Here is a 19,871-nt window from a genome sequence, read left to right as displayed (position 1 = left end):
AAGAAGGACTTAAAACCGTTTTACCTTCTCCGGAGATTGCGTTGGGCGCACTCACAGTGGGTTTTCCGGAGGCGTACATTGGGGTGGGTATACTCGCGGCGGCGTCCGCTCGTGCCCGGCAATCAGTCTGCGGTTTCTGCATGGGTGTGGTGCCTGGTGGAAAATTGCCAAAGAAAAATGTCGGCATGTATTTAGGAGAACAGTAGCTTAAAGATTTCATATGAATAGATAAATCACAATATTTTCACAATTACATATAACAGAAGATCAGACAAAGACAAGTTTCTAAAATGTGCGTCTGTGCTCAATCTAGAAAAAGATGGCTTTTCAATCGATAACACACGCCTCCCTTTAGATATACCGGAATTTGACATACTTGACACACGTTTTCAAAAATTTCTACTCGGAGTCCACTCAAAATCATCTAACGACGGTGTGAGAGGAGAGTTAGGAACTTTTCCCTTTATAATATCTGCTAGAATTCAGCTCATTAAATACTGGCACCGTTTGGTAAACTTACCTGAGGACTCGCTACTTCGCGATGCATACAACACTGTATTTACTGATAATCAAGACTGGATTAATCATGTAAAGGACATTCTCTGTTACCACGGCCTCGGGCATATATGGTCGAAACCTGAGTCTTATAAAACAGATTATATTGCTAACCAACTGCGCACTAGGCTACAAGATATATACAAACAGGAGTGGTTTAGTTCTATTGAAAACAATTCAAAACTGTCTTGTCTTAGCAAATCAAAAGAATGTTATGAACAAGAAATGTACCTTTATAATATAGATAACTTTGAGATTCGCAAAGCAGTAACTCAGTTAAGAATTAGTAGCCATAAGTTGAATGTTGAAACAGGCAGATACTACAATGTAGCCCCCGACCAAAGGTTCTGTCCTTTCTGCCCAAATCATATTGAAGATGAATTTCATTTTATAATGGAATGTTCTAGATACGCTAGTTTACGCAATGAATTATTCACGTTTCTCGAAGCAAGTACAACATATTTCAAAAGACTCGATGCTACAGACAGATTTGCACATTTATTTAGATTTCAGAACTCCCATAATGCAAAAATAGGCAAATATATCAAGGACTGCTTTGCTATTAGAAAGAATACTGAAGCTATTGATTAGCCTACTTCATTATGATACTATACGAATGAATTATGCATATTAGCCCTTACTGTCATGTTAACTATGATGTTAAGCTTTATCCTATACCTCTATATTTTTTACTTTATGTAATAGTTGTTGCCATACTTTGTACCATGTACAATTGTCGTGCAATAAAGTTCTTCTATAACCGTTAAGTATGATAGTATTTCATTTACAACATAACTGCGTCTGTGCTAAATTGACACCCTTGTCCTATTTGGTCGCCGGGATCGCCCAGTATTTTCTAGTGTTTCTTGTCCCTTTGGCCATATTTACATTGTTTTGTGCCTGCGATGTTTATTCGTCAAAGCACACTAAATTCTGATAGATTTTACCTCTCTTATTGTGTACTCCCCAGACCCCATTTATACCACTGTTACATTATCCATGATCTTCGTGCGTATCGATGGAAGATCGGCCCTATTTTAGATCTACAAAGGGTTGCCCGTATTTTTCACCTGAAAACCGTCCCTGTCACATATAAGCCATACTTTGTACCTTGTACCATTGTTGTGCAATAAAGTTATTATTATAAGCGAGACTCGGGCGATTACTACGTTTGATCTTGAGCTGCGATGCTGGGTTCAAAACTCTTTACGTTTTCAGACGATCGCATCTACTTCTCTCGAAGTTAACGCCGATGCTCCTCAAGTACGGACTTTACATCACCATCCGAAATGGGGTTCGCACTTGATCTATATATAGCGAGGTAGTGGGATCACATACAACTTACACCCCCCTCCCAACAGGGGTAGAAAAAATTTTGTCATAAAAAACGCATCTTCCAAGTCTGCGCAAAATGCTATTTGGAAAGTATAAAACGAAAATACGTTCTACACAAAGCAACGCACTGTGTAATTTTACGTCTTAGATTTGCCATTACATAGATTTTGGTAAAACAAACCTCCTTGGCCCCTAACATGTGTAGAAAGAGTATATTCTTAAAAACATAGTTACCGGTGTCACCAGTTTGGGACTGCTGTTGATCTCCCGGCATGGTGTGATTTGCTAGGATTCTGGACAGCAAAAAACACACGCCCTGCTTCAGTCGGGGTCCGAAACATAATGTGAAAAATGAAGAAATTAGAAAACAAAGATGAAAGAAAATCATATTGAGTGAGTAACAAACAGCTCACATTCTTCAGTCGAGACCAATCATGCAGACACGTAATCGTTTTCTTTGTTCGCTTCATATCAAAAGAGAGGTATCGAAAACAATCTTAAAATACATTCTACCTTTCCTTGACATTCTACCGTTCATTGACCTTTCCTTTCCACCTCCATGAAATTGAGGTAATGTTTACAGTGTGTGCATGTTTGCTGTATATATTCCCGGTGGTACGCCTGATTGCAATGAAATTAGGTACATGTGTTTGTGTTGTAGACCTGACGGTTAGGTACACTTTATGTGCATCGGTAGAACGTACTGCGCCTGCGCGAAACCTAGTGGTTTGGTCAACGTTGCATTGAAATCCCGCCTGTTGCACAGTATACTGTAAATGCATTTAAGTTCGCGGGGATTTAATTTCGCGGTAGCGGGAAAAAAGGACTATTCGCGGTGGTTTTAAGTTCGCGGTAGCACCATGCACTGTAGTCTCTTAATGCCATGGACAAATATTCGCGGTGAACTGGCCACCGCGAAAACCGCGAACATTAAACCACCGCGAACATTTCTGCATTTACAGTATTTTACAGACATGGTTTCATGTAAAATGTTACACAGGATTTTGCCCTTATAGAGTCCATTCCAAGTCACCATGCGGGTTTTTAGGTGATATTTGTAATTAGTCTGAATTATTTTGAATAAAAGAATATCTGAGCCACAATAATTAAATTCTTTAAAAAAAAAATTGACTGAGAAAACACTCATCTTTTTGAATTCCTTTGAATATTTTAGAAATATTTTGAAAGTAACTGTACAAAAATATCTTTATTTAGAATAATTGTGAAACTTCTGCGTGAATATTTCACATTTACAAATATTTACAAATATTTGTAAACTTTGCCAAATTGTGAAATTAGTTTATTGCCCCCATAAAAGTAAGCCCTATTGTTGCATCTGTATATTTTTAGATTTCACTGCTGGGCACTGGTGGATCCTTTGTAGTGGGCCATTGTTGCATGGCACCCAACCATACTTTGCAAGGATGTGTAAATTGCTATCTTCCCAGCCCACTGAACCATTTACAAAAAATGGTAGAAAATGGTAAAAAATGGTAAATAATGGTAGAATGCTGTTATCATTATTTAGAAACCATTAGAAGTATCCAATTCCACACCATGAATATTTCCAAAGTTTTACAGGGCCAGGGAAATATTCATAAAGTTGAAATAGTTTTAAAAGTATTTCTGAATTATCAAATGTTAGACATATAATTACAAAACTTTAAGATAAATTCTAAACAATGGCAACAAACATCCGCACGGTGTCTTGGAATGGACTCTATACGCACGTACATTCTTAAATGCGGTCCTTTAGTAAACCGGGAGTTTAGCATGTCTATCCTTTTCGCGCAGGCGCAGTCCGTTCTACCGACGTGCTCACTTTATGTGTATCGGAAGGATGCAACCATCTACCTTCCACCAGGACAAAACACTATTACCCATATTTCCGGGCACAACTATTGAAGCAAAAACAGCTCAACCCAACTATACTTTGGAGAATTCTATTTTTGCAATCCTCGGTTGAGGTAAGGTGGCTCAGGCACGCTCGATTTGTGTTCGGGCGCGTGTCTCGCCCCTTAAATATCACGTGCTTTTAAATAATACGAATCATCATCATCAGTCACTGTGTTCTGCATCTACAGTCTTTAGAAAGTCCTGCAGCTGCATTCAGTCTTTCCTCATCCTTTTCCATCGTGCTTTGCATCCTGCAAAGTTCCCTAGCTCTTGGAGTTTCTTTCCTGTTGTAGGAAAAGCTCGACCTCTGTGCTTTAGGTCTGCTTTCAGCAGGCTGAGCAGGTTGACACAAAGTCTTCCCTTGCATGCCTTGAATCTGTTGGAACCTAGAATGGCGAATTCAAGGAATTTTTGTGCAGTTGTGTGTTGTGGCATCCTGAGGATGTGTCCAAACATAGACCATCTTTATTGCTCAGCTTTTTCGGAGAGAGGTACCATGGTGTTACTAATAAAACGAATGGTGGTCATTAACCTCTCTGTCTCACCCAGAAGTAAAGATACACAACTTTGGTGATTAAGTAGGGGCAGCTTTTGTCATAATCATAAAGTAAAAAAGCCTTAGATGAATGTCTACCAAGATTTAAATCATTGTGCTCATTACGTTACAGGCGAACAGACGTTGCACGTACTCTCCAGGCAGAGTTTGGTGGGAAACATCGTGACCTTTTCCTTTCATCCAATTTTTTCGACCGGCCTTCCCATCACTTCCCATCACTTGGTGGGGAGGTCGGTCGAAAAAAAATGGATGGATGAACGGAAAAGGTCACGATTTTTCCCAACAAACTCTGCTTGGAGAGTAGCTACACCAGTAACGTTAGGTAAGACAGAAGGAACGAGATGCTGGAAAAAATTGAGTCAAACAAAATAAATGTAGACTTTCTTTTTAGCTAGCGATTAATTCTGCGAGGCCTCGGCGACCTTTTATGATATTTTGGATTAGTCTATTGCTAACTTCCTGTTTATATCATGGTTTGGGGGGTTCCACCCCACGCATGCTCTGCATATTTTCCAAAAACTCAGAGGTCAAACTTGATCCAAATATTAGCTTCTTACCGGATTATTTGATTCTCACTTCGTCCATATCCACGAGATGCTACCATCTCATGGGGGATTTATATATTTATCAGTGTTTTTTACACACGTCACCCGAGCAGTCAATATGTCAAGGGCAGTTTTTCAACAAAAAATACATCCGATGCTCGGGCGATGTTGAACTTCGGCGAGCTCTGACCGATTCTACATATTTGGCCGGCATTCACATGAATTGTACAGCCGGCTTTATCAATGGATTTTTTAAAACCCATTTTTACACTATCATATAAGTGTTTACAAGCAAAACGAGCCCTTTCGCGGCTTTTTTCGATTTTTAATTGCAAAGTTGCTATGTATCGCTGCATAGCGTAAGACGGCTCCAAAAGCCTTATGATACGTGTTTGAGAGAAAAAAACGCGTCTAATGTATTTTCAATATCATTTTTTTCTAAACTGGTTTTTACAGTATTATACGATGGAACAGACTTAATAGAAGTGTTTACAAGCAAAATGAGCCATTTCACGACTTTTTTTCGATTTTTAATTTCAAAGTTCCTATGTATCGCTCCATAGCGTATAACGGCTCTAAAGCCTTATAAAACTTGTGTGTTTGAGCGAAAAATCTGACTTAGCAGTCTGTAGCTAATCTTGCTAACTATGAGTATCTGTTTCTTTACAAATCAAAGTCTTCGCGATGTTCAACTCCAAGGAAATTCCACATCCGGCTACAGGATACGAATGGTGAAAGTAAATCGAGCTGGTAAATCAACATACAATTAACATGACTTGTAGTATCAGTACGTCCAGCTTCTCACAACAGCACCAGAGGGTTCTCTTTACTGCAGACTGCTTTACTTCTCTTCAGCCTAGTTACGCCCTGATTGCACCCAGCTTAATTCATTCTGTGCCTTTCCTGGAGTCCAGTCTTCTCCCAGCTGTTGACATGGCCCGAGAATGTAGGTCCGCCTTCTGAATGAAAAAATAGAGTTCCACGAGCCCATACGTTCGCCAAATAACCTTAACCTTTACAACTGGTGTATTGGTTATGTTTGTCATGAATTGTGCAATACGATTCTCATTTGCATGAATTATATTAGTGGATCATATTCTCCCCCTAATAGCAGATGTACACAATCTACGGTAAGAAAGAAGGCATTTATTGCATTTTTCATAATTTATGCAAATGAGGTCCTCAGTTGCATAATCAATGTTCAATAATGTTAACCTTTACATAGCTTCCAAATGTTAACCTTTACATAGCTTCCAAATAGCGTCCAAGTAAGAGGACCCTGTCATTTACCACAATGGGATTATAGCATTTCCTCATTAATTATGCAAATAAGGCCTTTATTTGCATAATATTCATCTATCAATATTCTTCTCAGTTACCAATGTGACATGTCGAATTCCTATGAATGAACAAGTGGGGTTATGCAAATCAGAATCATAATCAACATCTAATTATATAAAGCATCACTTATTCCATATACATGTACATACCAAAAATCACGACGATCCGTCCACCCCATCTTGAGTTATCCCCTTTCAAAGTCTGACGCTAAACGAGCCCCTGTAGTTCCAAAACAAGCCGCTAGGAGGTTCAGACCTACAACACTTACTCTCAGCCCCAAGAGCTATCTACCACTCAAATATCACGACCACAGCTTGTCCAGAACTCGAGATATCGAAACAGGAAGTTCCACTGCAGTACCATAACAAGCCTCTAGGGGTTCAAAATCTAATCATTTCAAGGTGTTATCAAGATCTACCCACATACCAAATATCAATACAATCCATCCAGGCGTTCTCCAGTTATGCCGGTGTTCTACACACACACATACATAGACACATACAAACTCCGCCACATTCCGCATTATCTTTGCCAAAAAGTCCCACGGGACGGCACGGCAGAAACATCCTTGTGTTCCATAATCAGTGACAGGTTGCTATCCCCCACCGGACGTTGCATTGTGCTCTAGTCGCACATAAACATAAATCGTAAACACCGTTGAAACAGAATGTTCTTATGAGAATAAATGCCAGACTTGGAACAAACATATATGCACAGAAAATATTGTGTTGATGACGATTCAAATTTGTCCAGAAGAAGACAACATTTACTCAAGGTCGTGCTTGTGACTTGTGTTTTGAAGGCTTTGTTTTGGGGCGGGGGGGGGGGGAGCATTTGTACGTGTTGTTTTCTGATAAGCTTCTATTTAGCCCAACGATACGAAAAGTGCTACTGGTTACCAGTCAGCAAGGAATATAGTCACAAAGATGAATTCAAAGCGGGTATTGTTGGGAACATCATCGTATAAAACGTACTTTGCAATGAGATCCGCTGGACAGTGATCTAAAAGGGCCCTACAACGCCGAACTACAAAAAAGGCTTGCTGTTTCAGTCCTTAATCATCCCGGCCGTCGACTGCCACTTGAGTTTGGTCACACCTTAAACATCACCCTGCTACAGAAGCTCCCGCACATATGTGGGCAAATCCATATCCCGAGTTCAACGTTTTAAAACTCAAAGAGTTTGAGCCACAAAAAGATGGCGGTCCTGACGGACAATGCTGACTAAAACTGACTGATGTGCCGTCTGATTGGTCAGAGAGACAACGATTGAATTACCCACAATACACCGCTCCAGTGTACGGATGCCAAAAACTACAGAGTCGCATATTCAATATATCCCAAGATTACCTACAATGCGCTGCTCCAGTGGAGAGAAACACGGATGCATAAAAAACACATTGTGCATCCTTACGAATCCGAGTATCCTGGTGTCTAGCGTAACGTGGATTGTCTCACTTGTATTGACGTTACAAACTGTGGTATCCGAGGTACAAAAAGGAGGGAAAGATATGGCCACTCTAAAAATGATATTTTGCTCATAAACAAGAGTGCTAGGCGCGCATACGTATAAAGTAAGTTCATACGGATGCAGTGATAGCATCCGTCACAAAGTACGTAAGCATACGAATTCCGTTTTTGTATCCACCGCGAGTTACGGATACCTACGAATGCGTTGCGGATGTATGTGAGAACCGTGAATTTTTGGGGATCCCTGATTTTTTGGGAATCCGTCAGAATCTATCAGCATCCGTCAGGTGTTGCAAATTGGAATATGTGGTATCCGTCTGCATATCAGGCCTTTTCGCCTAAAGAATAGGACAACATTGAGTGAAAATGTTGACAGACACCAAAACATAATCTAAACCCAAACATGACCTTCTGAGGAAGTTTAACATATCAGCTAAGCATTTCAATACCTTGAGCCAATGACATAACATACCTCCATACATGTTCAACTTTGTTGGCCTTAACTTGATACGAAAATTACAAAGTCTTCAGTAGAGACTTTATCTTATGCACACAAAAAACGATATATCACCATGTAAATTTTACTCTTCAGTTTATAGAATATGAATACATGTATTTACCCATCACGTTTTTTCTCTCCCTAAGAATCAATTTCTTTACTATATAATAAACATAGGTGAATATTTACACTTGCACTTCCTTGTCATTTTAACACTAGCCTACCCTTACGCATGCATTACAACATGTAAGTAACAATGAAATACAAACGTTGTAGAATATATACTGTATACATTGGCGCTTTTATACCATTTTCAACATTACTCTATCCCAAAATATGAATTAATTATTTGTGAAATGATAAACGTGACGTCAACTGGCTGTAGCCACCATCCACCATAATGAATAACTGAACGATTTATTCATTGATTTATTGACTAATACATCGCTGGACCGGTGTTCCAAGTTTATCCTGATTGTTTTCAAGCTATAGCCTATTCCATCATATTTATACTTTTATTTACATTAATTGTCTTTTTCATCTGAACGTTTTTAAAAAGATAATTACGATCAATAATAAGATTCAACTATGATAAACTGTAATAGGTCCTCAATATTCGTTTAATGCTCGGATAACTATCGTTTTATTTGCTTAGGCCCCGTTGATTTGATTATATGGATGAATCTGATTGATACGAGGTTATGAGCGTGTTTGGTCATCATGGGGAAACGCAAGAACATACGAGTTTCTAAGGTGGAGGAGAAGGAGATAGAGTGTCAGCGTAAGAGAGTGGTATGTGTATGGTTTTTTGTATGCCCCTGTATTGGTTGTCTACTGTACTGATATTCATATGTGATGTTGTATTTGGTGCGATGTTGTATGATTGTGTGTGTTTGTTTTGGTGTATATGTTTATCATAGGATTTGGTATTTATATTGGGTAAATGGTTGGGATGTCATGTGATATCTGGAATGAAGAGTGGCTTTAAATTGTGCCAGTAGAAGTCATGACTAGGACCTACACTGTATTATATGGTTGTGTGTCCAGTGTTACAGATGATCAGGTGTTTTGCGCTAAAGGTTACCAGTTCTTCATTGTGTCATTTTGATACTATTCCTGATATACATGTGATTACTGCCATGTGCCTGACAACTATATGTATACAAACTGTATGTACAAACAGAATGTTACTGGCCTTTTGACTTCAATACCTTCATTTTATAATGTCTTTGTTACAACATGAACATAGCGACCACACTAGAAAGGCCAACATTTGCTTAAGAGCAAATACAGCATATTTCAGCCATACCCCTTCCCACGCAACATTGGACTGTTCCAAATCACCCCTGCGCAAAAATGGAACATCATATTAACAGTACATTATCCCCCAAAGTGGACTGGTATTGTGAATTGATTCCAGGTAAAAACAGAGCTTGCTTCTATTTTTCAGAAAATGACAATAATCGCACCTTCCATTCAGAAAATTTTCACCATGACTGAAAATTGTTGAATGACTTCATGTAATGTCATTAACAATTTTCAGTACGATAACTAGGTGTAAGTTTAAAAAAGTATAAGCTCCTTGTGATGTGGGTACATTTATTATTGCAGTGAACTTTTTTTATTCAAGTAGGGCATACGATTTAATAATTATCAAGCAGGTGCATGTACTGTAGGAGCGTTCAAGCTGTAAAACTGTTAAACTGTTTTACTTTGTATGCAATCAGCCATCGAGCCTATTCTTATTTTAGTTTAACAACTTCCTGCCAGACCCGGAAGATACGATTGAACCTTGTTCGAGGATTTATTTTCGTCTGTCTGGTCAGTCTGTTCATACCCTGGCGCTGAGAGTGTTTTATTGTGCTGAAACTCTGGCAGTTTAAAGTTACTTACAATTTAAATGTTCAAAGTTTATGTCAAACAACAACAGCACTAGGAAATGTGGCCACTATAGACAGGTGGTCACTATAGAGAAAATGCTGATCTATTGACTAGGAGCCATACGTTACACATGATTTCAGTACACTGATCATTAATCATATAAACATTGCACAGGTAAGCCAATTGTTTAGATGTACAATTAAGTTCAAATAATTCTGAAGAGAAATATTGATGAGAAAATAATCATTCTCGCCACTGTCTAACTTATAATTACGTATCAAAACTAAACGCAGATTTTCTAACTAACGCACCTTTCGCCGACTTCATCAAAGGACCGCCGGCTATCAATCAAACACGGCTGTTGATTAGACTTAGAGTTTCAAACAGTCATGTGCTGTGTGCCAGTTGACAGCGAACTTCATGCTACGTGATGTTTTACATTGCTTGGACCTTCTTTCCTACAGCGGTGCTTCTACAAAATATTTAGACTGTAACACTGAGTCCCACATGTTTTATAGAATAGAATTTGACGCAGAACAGCGTTTTTGCTGGGTATTTTTCTTGAAAAATGTCCGTGGGAATATCAGCGAGGCGGCGACGTAGGGATATCAGACCGTCAACAAAAGTCGCACGGCGGCTAACGGCGCAGCGAAGATACTAGCGCTAAATAAGCGCTTCAACTAAGGATGGCAACCCGTACAATATTTTTGTATACTGTTGAGCTAAGTAAAGTTTGTTGTTTATGAGGTTTTAGTTGTCTTTGAAGCTTTGACCCGAAATATTCTAAAGTCAAACTGCTGAAGAGAAGTAAGTGACTGCTACGATTATCGTAGATATGGCCCTAAAAAAAACTGATAAAAGAAGCCTTCTCAATAGTCTAAAATGCAAGAGCTTCCGGGGGGGGCTTCGCCCACCTGGGTCCCCCCCCCCACAGTGGCCCTGCCCCTGGACCCCGCCAGGGACATTCGGCGGCCCCCGGACCCCTGTCCGACGCTTTGAAAAAATCCTGGCGAGAAGTCTGTACGGCCTGAGTCTTCAAGTTAACGTATTGTGTGGTCCCGCTTATGAATATTAACTAGCCTTCGCTTTCCTCTTCGCTGATTGGCTGAACCATTAATTGAATTAACTCTTCCTGCCGGCTAGACGCAGGTGCAGATGTCGGCTCTGTGGGGTGAACGTCCGAAAGGTCATGGCATGGAGAACGAAAGAAAACCAATTTCCCCTAAAAAAAGTGCTGTAATTAAGCCTTTTACAGTACTTTATGCCAAAAATTTTACTTGGATCATTTTACCAACTATCTTATGCCTATCTATACCAAATGTTACTCATACCAGGGTACAGGGGTGCAAAATATACCGTTATAAGACCGTCAACAACAGTCGCACGGAGCTAACAGCGCAGCGAAAATACCATCGCTAGCGTTTCAACTTCGGATAACAAGTTATAAGTACTGTTGAACTCAGTAACGTTAAAGTTTGTTTTTAGTTGCCTTTGACGGTTTGACCTGAAATAGTGTTACGCTAAACTCCTGAAGAGAAGTTAAGTGACTGCTGCGATTATCATAGATATGCCCCTAAGAACTGATACAATATAAAGCCTTCTGAATAGTCTAAAATGCGAGAGCCTTAGGCGGGCTTCGCTCCCACTGGCGGGAACACTGCTATATACGGGATCATGAGGCCCCGCTTATGAATATTAATTAGCCTTTGGCCTCCTCTTCGCTGATTGGCTAGGTCTTTGATTCAATTAACTCTCCGGCTGACGCGCACAGGTGTGGCTCTGTGCGGGGTCACGGAAGGTCACGTCAGGAGGCCAAAAGAAAACAAATTTCCCCTCAGAAAAGTGCCAAAATTAATCATTTTAAAGTTGTTTATGTCAAAAATTTTACTTGAATCTTGTTACCAAGTATCTAATGCCTATCTATACCAAAATTCAGGTCATTTAATTGTAATACCAGGGTACAGGAGCCAAAAGTGTCCTTTTTTGGTCAAAAATTGGCCAAAAATCGCAAAAATAAGCATTTTGTTGCACTGTACACCAAAAGTGTTATTGAATTTATATGAAGGGATTATCAAGGCACATCTGTGTCAAATTTCAGCTCATTCGGTTGCAATACCAAGGTACAGGAGCCAAAAGTGTCCTTTTTTGGTAAAAAATTGGTAAAAAATCGCAAAAATAAGCATTTTGTTTTACTGTACACCAAAAGTGTTATTGAATTTATATGAAGAGATTATCAAGGCACATCTCTGTCAAATTTCAGCTCATTTGGTTGTAATACCAAGGTACAGGGGCCAAAAGTGTCCTTTTTTGGTCAAAAATTGGTCAAAAAATCGCAAAAATAAGCATTTTGTTGTACTGTACACCAAAAGTGTTATCGAATTTATATGGGGGCATTATTAAGGCACATCTCTGTCAAATTTCAGCTCATTTGATTGTAATACCAGGGTACAGGGGCCAAAATATACAGTTCTGGTCTAAAATTGACCAAAAAATCTCAATAAAATCATTTTAGAGGCAGATATGAAAAAACTGAGAAAAAAGCATCAAGGTATTGGCCCATTCTACCCCTGTGCCAAATTTCAGGTCATTCGGTCCAGGAACGGCGGAGATGAATCACTTTGAAGATTTGACAGGAGAAAGAAGAAAGAAACATTACGAATACAATATATTTCACCATACTATGTATGGCTGAAATATAATTAATATCATATCATGTGTAGTTTATGCGGTATTCATCATGATATAAAGAAGACTTTCCATACTAGTTGCCCTCTTCAGCATATAGAGCGCATCGCCCAAGATAATGCCGTGATGACCTTCAAATGATTAGACAGGACCTAAATAAGACAAGACTTAGTTTGGTTGCCAAACCCAATATTTTTACATAACCTTGCAATGTAATTCATACAAAGTTCTTTTGATGTTTCTATGCCTCTGAGATGCGCTCTATTAGAATCTGGATTATGCCACTCTGCCATCATTAGGCAATACGCACAATATGCAAGTAGGGCGGCCATTAAGAAAAATCTTCTTTTTGTCAACATCTCAGTAACTTCACATGGTATGAAATTTATTTTGGTGTCTATCCCCATGTTTCGAAGGATAAATAACCAGATTAACCCATGTTGGTAATGACCACACCACCATTTTGGTAGTTTTACAGAAAATCTTGTTTTTGTCAATATCACTGTATCCACACCTGATAGAAAAATAATTATTCTGGTGTCTCCATGTTTTGAGGGGTACAAAATCAGATTAAACCATTGTAGTAATGATCAAACCACTATTTCGCACACACACACACACCAAAACCACAACAAACCATGACACATTCAAACAAGGTAAGTGTATGATTACAACAACCATACCGCTACACATAGCTCGCCATTCACACAAAGATACACAGCCCCCACACACACAAATACACAACATCTCAACATACAACAATTACATTTCATGCAGGCCTGAGGTCTACGAACTCTTGTTGTTATTGTGTTGTTTCTATGTATGCCCAGGATTGCATGAAAAGCAGGTTTAGTCTGACCTGAGTTGTACTTTTCTGGTGAAATAAATATTTCTTTATAAAGTGAAGGTAAAGTGAAAGTTTAATTTCATGACCGTACCACCTGAAGATAACGTGATTTTCTCTAACTAATCAAACATGTGCATCTTCATCAAAAGCCATCTATAGCTACAACAAAAACATTATGCCAATCCGTCAAATATAATCTGGAGGAATGCTTATTCAAACTTTCTAAAAAACTATTCCAGAAAAACTGCTATGAGGCCCAAACACATACCAATTAGAAATACATTGGTTATTCTGTTCATCAAATCACACGTCAACGCGAACCCAAACATAGCCCTCTGGCAAAAATACACTGCACAAAATAGTCTGTTACATTACAAATCCGAACACATAATAAACATTTAATACGACAAAGTACATGGTCTTTAGTACAAGCTTTATATTCAATTACTAAATACAAGAACAAACTCTATGTAGCTAGTTAAATTATCCTGCCCAAAATTGCATGCATATATCACTCACAGAGTTAATGCTAAAGTTTAAATATACATACATATATTTACCTAATATTTGCATTGTATTTCCCCCTAAACTACTAAGTCATTCTTTGCGATGATGCAACAAGTGACAGGTGTTTTCAAGTTATGTTGTGTTTACAACGCCCATGAGCTCATTCTTTCGTATTTCTACATTTTTATCTTTTATTTTTATTCTCATATAACCGTTTAAAATGATGACGAGTAATTATGAAATTCAATTTTACTATTTTCTGCAACTACTGATGAATCTCTAATTTAGATTTAATAATCTTTAATATTTCAATTTGTTTATGTACACTATGAGTATTCTTTATAGCATCGTTTTGATATCTTTTGTATTTGGTTTGCTCTCATTTCGTGATAAGTTGATTATTTCTACCTTTATCTGATCTATGCTTACTATAACATTAATCTTTATTTGTTACTTATTGATAAGTAGACTTATCTAATTTGTTAAACGGTTACTAACTTTCTAACTTCAGGCCACCATTGTACAATTATGTTACTGTTTTTTGCCCTTATTATACTATATATATATAGTAATAAATCTTTGAAATCTTTATTCATTATACCACTTCGCAGACCCGAAACATCAAGTATGAATTATGATGGCATTTACATACGGATACACACGTTACTGGAGAATTGCCTAAAAGCTTAGCACGTTGTGTGGTTAAAAATGAATCGTTAAAACCCTGCTTACATAACATCTAAAAATTTTAAATTCTGAATGCATTAATTAGGCTAGAAATCTGAACGGACGATAAAATTAGGATTAGGTGGCGCTCGTGTAGGGCAGCCGCAAGCTTTTTAGCTCTCCCCTACTCTAGCGTCTAAGGTGTCTCCATCCTTATTTCTGAACAGTTTTGAAGTGCAATATTTACGTAATGTATGTCTAACTGTCCTGTGAACCGTTTAGCGTCTGTTTGTTTCGTACTGTGTGGACCTTTGGAGGAGTATCCGACGTCTCTTCGTGCTGTGCGGTCGAACTCTGTTTTCTGTAATGGCGTCCTTTGAAGTTCTACGTTACTCCGCTGGCTTCTTGAGAGGCCTGCAGCGAAGGACATCGAGTTTCATTGATCTACAAGTCAAGGAAAAGCTAAAGACCTATGGACTATTCCGGAGAAGTAGACCGAGAGGAAGGAAAGCAGGTAAAAGCCTCGTTCGTAACATAAGCACAATTGTTGGAAATCGCCCACTTGATCATCGTTTGACATGCAAATCAGTGTCTGATTTCAAATGCGATCGTCATTCCTACCTGCGCTCTATCAGGTGCGATGTCAAGTCATCTCGACCAAAAGGTATGCCTGGCATCTTGCTTACCAACGCACGGTCCCTACTTCACAAACTTGATGAGTTCTGCTTGACTCTGTCCCTGAATAAGATCGACATAGCGGCAGTTACTGAGTCCTGGTTCTCAGATGACCTACCGGAAGAGGTCACGTCGGTCGACGGTTACAACCTTTATCGCAAGGATCGACGTAACAGGAGAGGCGGAGGAATCGCCCTTTATATCAGTAATGATATCAAGGCAAAACTTGTCGACATCGCCGTACCTGACAACCTAGAGTGCATCTGGACACAACTGCAACCACAACGGACCCCCCGTGCTGTTCCTGTACTGTACATGGGAGTTCTGTACCATCCTCCTTGGGCAAACGAAAAACTCTTGCAAGATGAGACAATCCAACACCTCATCCACACTTTAGACACAATCAGAAGAAAACACCCTCTTGCCGGCATCATTCTATGCGGAGATTTCAATAATCTCCCCATCCAACCGTTATTATCCAGTCACCCAGAGCTCAAACAGGTTGTGACCGGTGCCACTCGCGCTAACTCAACGTTGGACCTCATCATTACTAACGTTCACCACCAGTATCACGTACCGGACATCACAGCTCCACTCGGTTCCAGCGACCACAATTGCATCCTTTGGAAGCCAAAAGTCTCTAACCAACATAGCGGTCTGCTACCCAGGATCAAGCACCGCCTCGTCACACAGGACAGAAAAGAAGCACTTGGCTTATGTATGTGCATCACCGATTGGTCCGCCGTCTATAACGCTGTATCAGTAGAAGACAAAGTGGCCACGTTCAACAGAATCCTACAGACCATGCTCGATGTTTGTGTTCCTCTGAGAACTAGCAAATCGCGAAATGTGGACAAGCACTGGATGACAGACAAGATCATGGCCGCTATCAAGAAAAGACAGTCAGCCTACAAGAAGCACGGCAAAACAGAGAAGTGGAAAAAACTTCGTAACTGGGTCCAGACACTCATCAGAAAGCAGAAGAGCAGCCACTATGACAGATGTATCGGTATGTTAAAGAAGGAGAATCCACGAGAATGGTGGAACTTTGTCAATAATGAACTTGGACGCACACAGAAATCAAAGGGGAAAGTCACCGTCTCTAATGTCCCAGACGATCGAGTTGCGGATGCACTAAACGACTTCTTTGTGGAAGCGTGGTCGGACAGTAGAGCCTACAGTCTCTTCCCACTCCAGCTCCCCTCCAACTCCGATGACCTCTGCAGCATTGGCCAAGTTAAAGCCATCTTAAGAAGTCTGAACACTAGGAAATCAGGTGGCCCTGACGGCATTCCAAACTGGGTTCTCAGTGTGTACCATGAAGACCTAGCTCCAGTCGTGACTCACCTGATAAACTCCTCTTACAACTCCGGATACATGCCTTCCGTGTGGAAAATGGCGAATGTTTGCCCCATACCAAAAACGTCTGTTGCTGCAAGCAAGAAGGATTGGCGGCCTATCTCCCTTATCTCGACCCTCGGAAAGGTACAAGAAAGGCTTGTGCTGAACAGATTTCTACCGATTATGAAGCCCTGGATACGGGATCAGTATGCCTACATGCCAAAAGCTTCGACCACTGTCGCTCTTCTGAAAGTGTACCAGTCCTGGTTGCAAAGTTTAGACACCAAGAAGACATCAATGGTCCGTGTGCTCCTGGCTGATATGTCAAAGGCTTTTGACAGAGTCGACCACGGAATACTGCTACAACATCTGGATGCCCGTGGTACGCCCCCTAGGATGCTTGCTTGGATCTCCAGCTATCTATCCAGCAGGACCCAACGCGTGGTCGCCAACAACCAGTACAGCAGTTGGCGCGTTGTCACCTCTGGGGTCCCCCAAGGTGGGGTGCTATCCCCTTACCTATTTCTTGTGTACATGTCTACAAGAACCACCAAGTATGAGACCACCGATAACACCGGCTACGCTGATGATATAGGTCTGTCTCGCACCATCCCCTGTGATGCTGTCGAGACTGATGACACCATGCAACAAGAAGCCTCACAACTGGACTCCTGGGCAGCGGACAAAAACATGATCATGAATGGGGACAAATCCTACGAACTCAGACTGTGCTTCTCCAAACACCCTCCCGAGCCCCCTCCCCTTACTCTTGGGGGGAAAGTAGTGCCAGTCGTTGACTGTGCGACTTACCTGGGTTTTAAGGTACATTCCAACCTCAGATGGGACAGCCATATCACACATGTGACAACGAAGGGCTCCAAACGACTACACTTTCTCCGCTTACTGGCCAAGGGCGGCATGCCTCCTGAAGACCTGTTAACCGTCTACACTACTCTGGTGAGGCCAGTGTTGGAATATGCCCACGTTGTCTTCATTGGATGCACTGAGTCTCAAAGGAACACTCTCGAACGCGTACAGAAACGAGCTCTGCGTATCATCTACGGACACAGCAGCAATCCAGCGTCGTTAGCTCCCTTGCCCACCCTGCAGTCCAGACGAGAAAACGCTGCAAGATCGCTATACACGCAGATGCTGGCCAGTGACCATCCTTTGCACTTTATGGTCCCTGACGACAGGGAGGTTGCGACAGGACGAACATTGCGTAACTCCAGTCACCGAACACTACCTAAATGCAGGACCGAAAGACTCAAACGATCATTCTTGTACCGAGCCACAGTGCTCCACAACAACTCGTTTTAATCTAATCCTACAGACAGTTTGAAATGTTCACAAAGTGCAATTTCTAATTCTTTTAAAAATGAATGACTACATATGTTTGTATTCTATATGTACGTAGTTTTTAAGCATGTTTCATATGTCAATTTGTCTCCTCCGTTTACGATTTTAACACCTCGATTTTAAACACTGTAAATTAGCGACCTATTCAGATCATGTCTACATGCATATGTACATGAAATCTGCTACGCTGAATAAATTCTTTGATTGATTGAAAAAAAAAAATAAAGACATCAATGTTTACAGGCACATGGTACAAAGGTCGTCATCCGTACTGAGAAGTGTTAACGGTACATTCAGTTATATATAGGTCTACATAACAGAGTGTTCATTCGCATTTGTTCAGCAGTTCAATCATGTAGGGAATAGCAGAGTTTTTGTGACGCTTCGTACGGCAGATAGGAGTGTTCAGTTTGTTGGAATTCCGTGTCTGACGGCCGGATATCTGGCTCCTGAGTGGTGGAAGCCAGGTTCTGAATTCAGAGTTGAGCAGTTTTTTGGCAAAAGTCAAGCAGAGATTTGTACGACGTTCTGCCAAGGAGTGGAGCTTCAGTGCGGTCAGTGCTGAGGTGTAGTCTGTATATGCCATGCCAAGAATTATCCTGCACGCTCGTTTCTGCATAAGATAAACGAGTAGCCACGAACATGTGCGGTGAGCTGTAAACTGTAGGACATGTTACTTCTTTTCCTCGTTCTTCTGCTTGCGGCGAGCTGCCAACTTCTGTCGAAGTTTACCCCGGAACAAACGTCTGCTGTTTTCAAATTGCCGCTCCAGTCGAGCCTCGTCGGCGGCGTGCTGCTCCAGCAGTACTTCAGCATTCTCCGCGATTTGCTCCATCCTTTTGTCACCTCGCCCCGTGTGTCCGAGACGCCTTTTCGCCGCTAGTTTTCTTTGAACGATGGCTTGAGCACGTCGTCTGCTTTCGTTCTGTAGTTCGTCGAGCCTGGCGGCATTGTCTTCATGGGTTCTTAGGACACTTTGGGCCTGTTCATAGACCATGGACATGGCTGAAGTGGACGGTCGCGGTTCAGCTTCGTTAGCCAATTTGTATGTGTCTTGGGATGGCTTCTTGGACAGAGGATTTGAGGCAACACTCTGATCTGTTTGGTTGAAAGATGAGCAATCAATTGTATCTTCTGCATCTGGCCACATACTGCGGGCAATGTCCAAGGTGTCGTCTAAGGACTCTTGTATCATTTGCAAGTTTGCATTCAGCTCGGTAAGGATGTCTTCACCTGCAAGAAAATATGAAGTAACTGCAAATGGTGTATAAAAAGGCTGGTATGTGTACATACTTCCAAGATGCAGTGTAGAAACTTAGTGGGGAAGTGCACATTAGGCCGTATTGATTTGAGTATATGTATGACATCCTCTGGCCCAAAGCAGATGCGAGCGTGCGAATAAAGTAGATCCCCCCCCCCCAGAAAGTTGCCCTAAGTACAGTATGAAACCAAAGTGGTCAGGAAAGTGGAGCAAATGATTAAACACACCGAACAATATATATGGGGCAAACGGAACAATAGATCTTTCATTTTTGTTCTTTCACAAAGAAATTTAGCTTTGGAATCTACTTTGTATTCTATGACACTAGTAGTACTAGTATGTATTCTCCGATTTTTTTTTTAATTCACAGCAAATATGTTATTCATTTTATAGTTGTTTTGTACGATTTACAGCATGGGCGAAAACCTTATTTGAAAGCGGATTTTTACCGGC

The 19,871-nt window shown here is 40.6% G+C and overlaps 1 protein-coding gene across 1 annotated transcript; it reads left to right on the top strand.

Moving 5' to 3' along the window:
- Positions 1 to 15,448: 15,448 nt before the first annotated feature.
- LOC118407109 lies at positions 15,449 to 18,118 on the top strand. The gene has a single exon (XM_035807528.1). The coding sequence runs from the start codon at positions 15,449 to 15,451 to the stop codon at positions 18,116 to 18,118; it is 2,670 nt and encodes an 889-aa protein (XP_035663421.1).
- Positions 18,119 to 19,871: the final 1,753 nt, after the last annotated feature.

The sequence above is a fragment of the Branchiostoma floridae genome, chromosome 19 (assembly GCF_000003815.2).
Source record: "Branchiostoma floridae strain S238N-H82 chromosome 19, Bfl_VNyyK, whole genome shotgun sequence".
NCBI classification, from domain to species: Eukaryota; Metazoa; Chordata; class Leptocardii; order Amphioxiformes; family Branchiostomatidae; genus Branchiostoma; species Branchiostoma floridae.
Note: the sequence above shows the minus strand (reverse complement) of the source record. Positions and strands in the feature narration are given on the sequence as shown.

Bases quoted from the DNA above. Each gene is read 5' to 3' on its own strand.
- LOC118407109 (XM_035807528.1), top strand. From the start codon at position 15,449: ATGCCTGGCATCTTGCTTACCAACGCACGGTCCCTACTTCACAAACTT.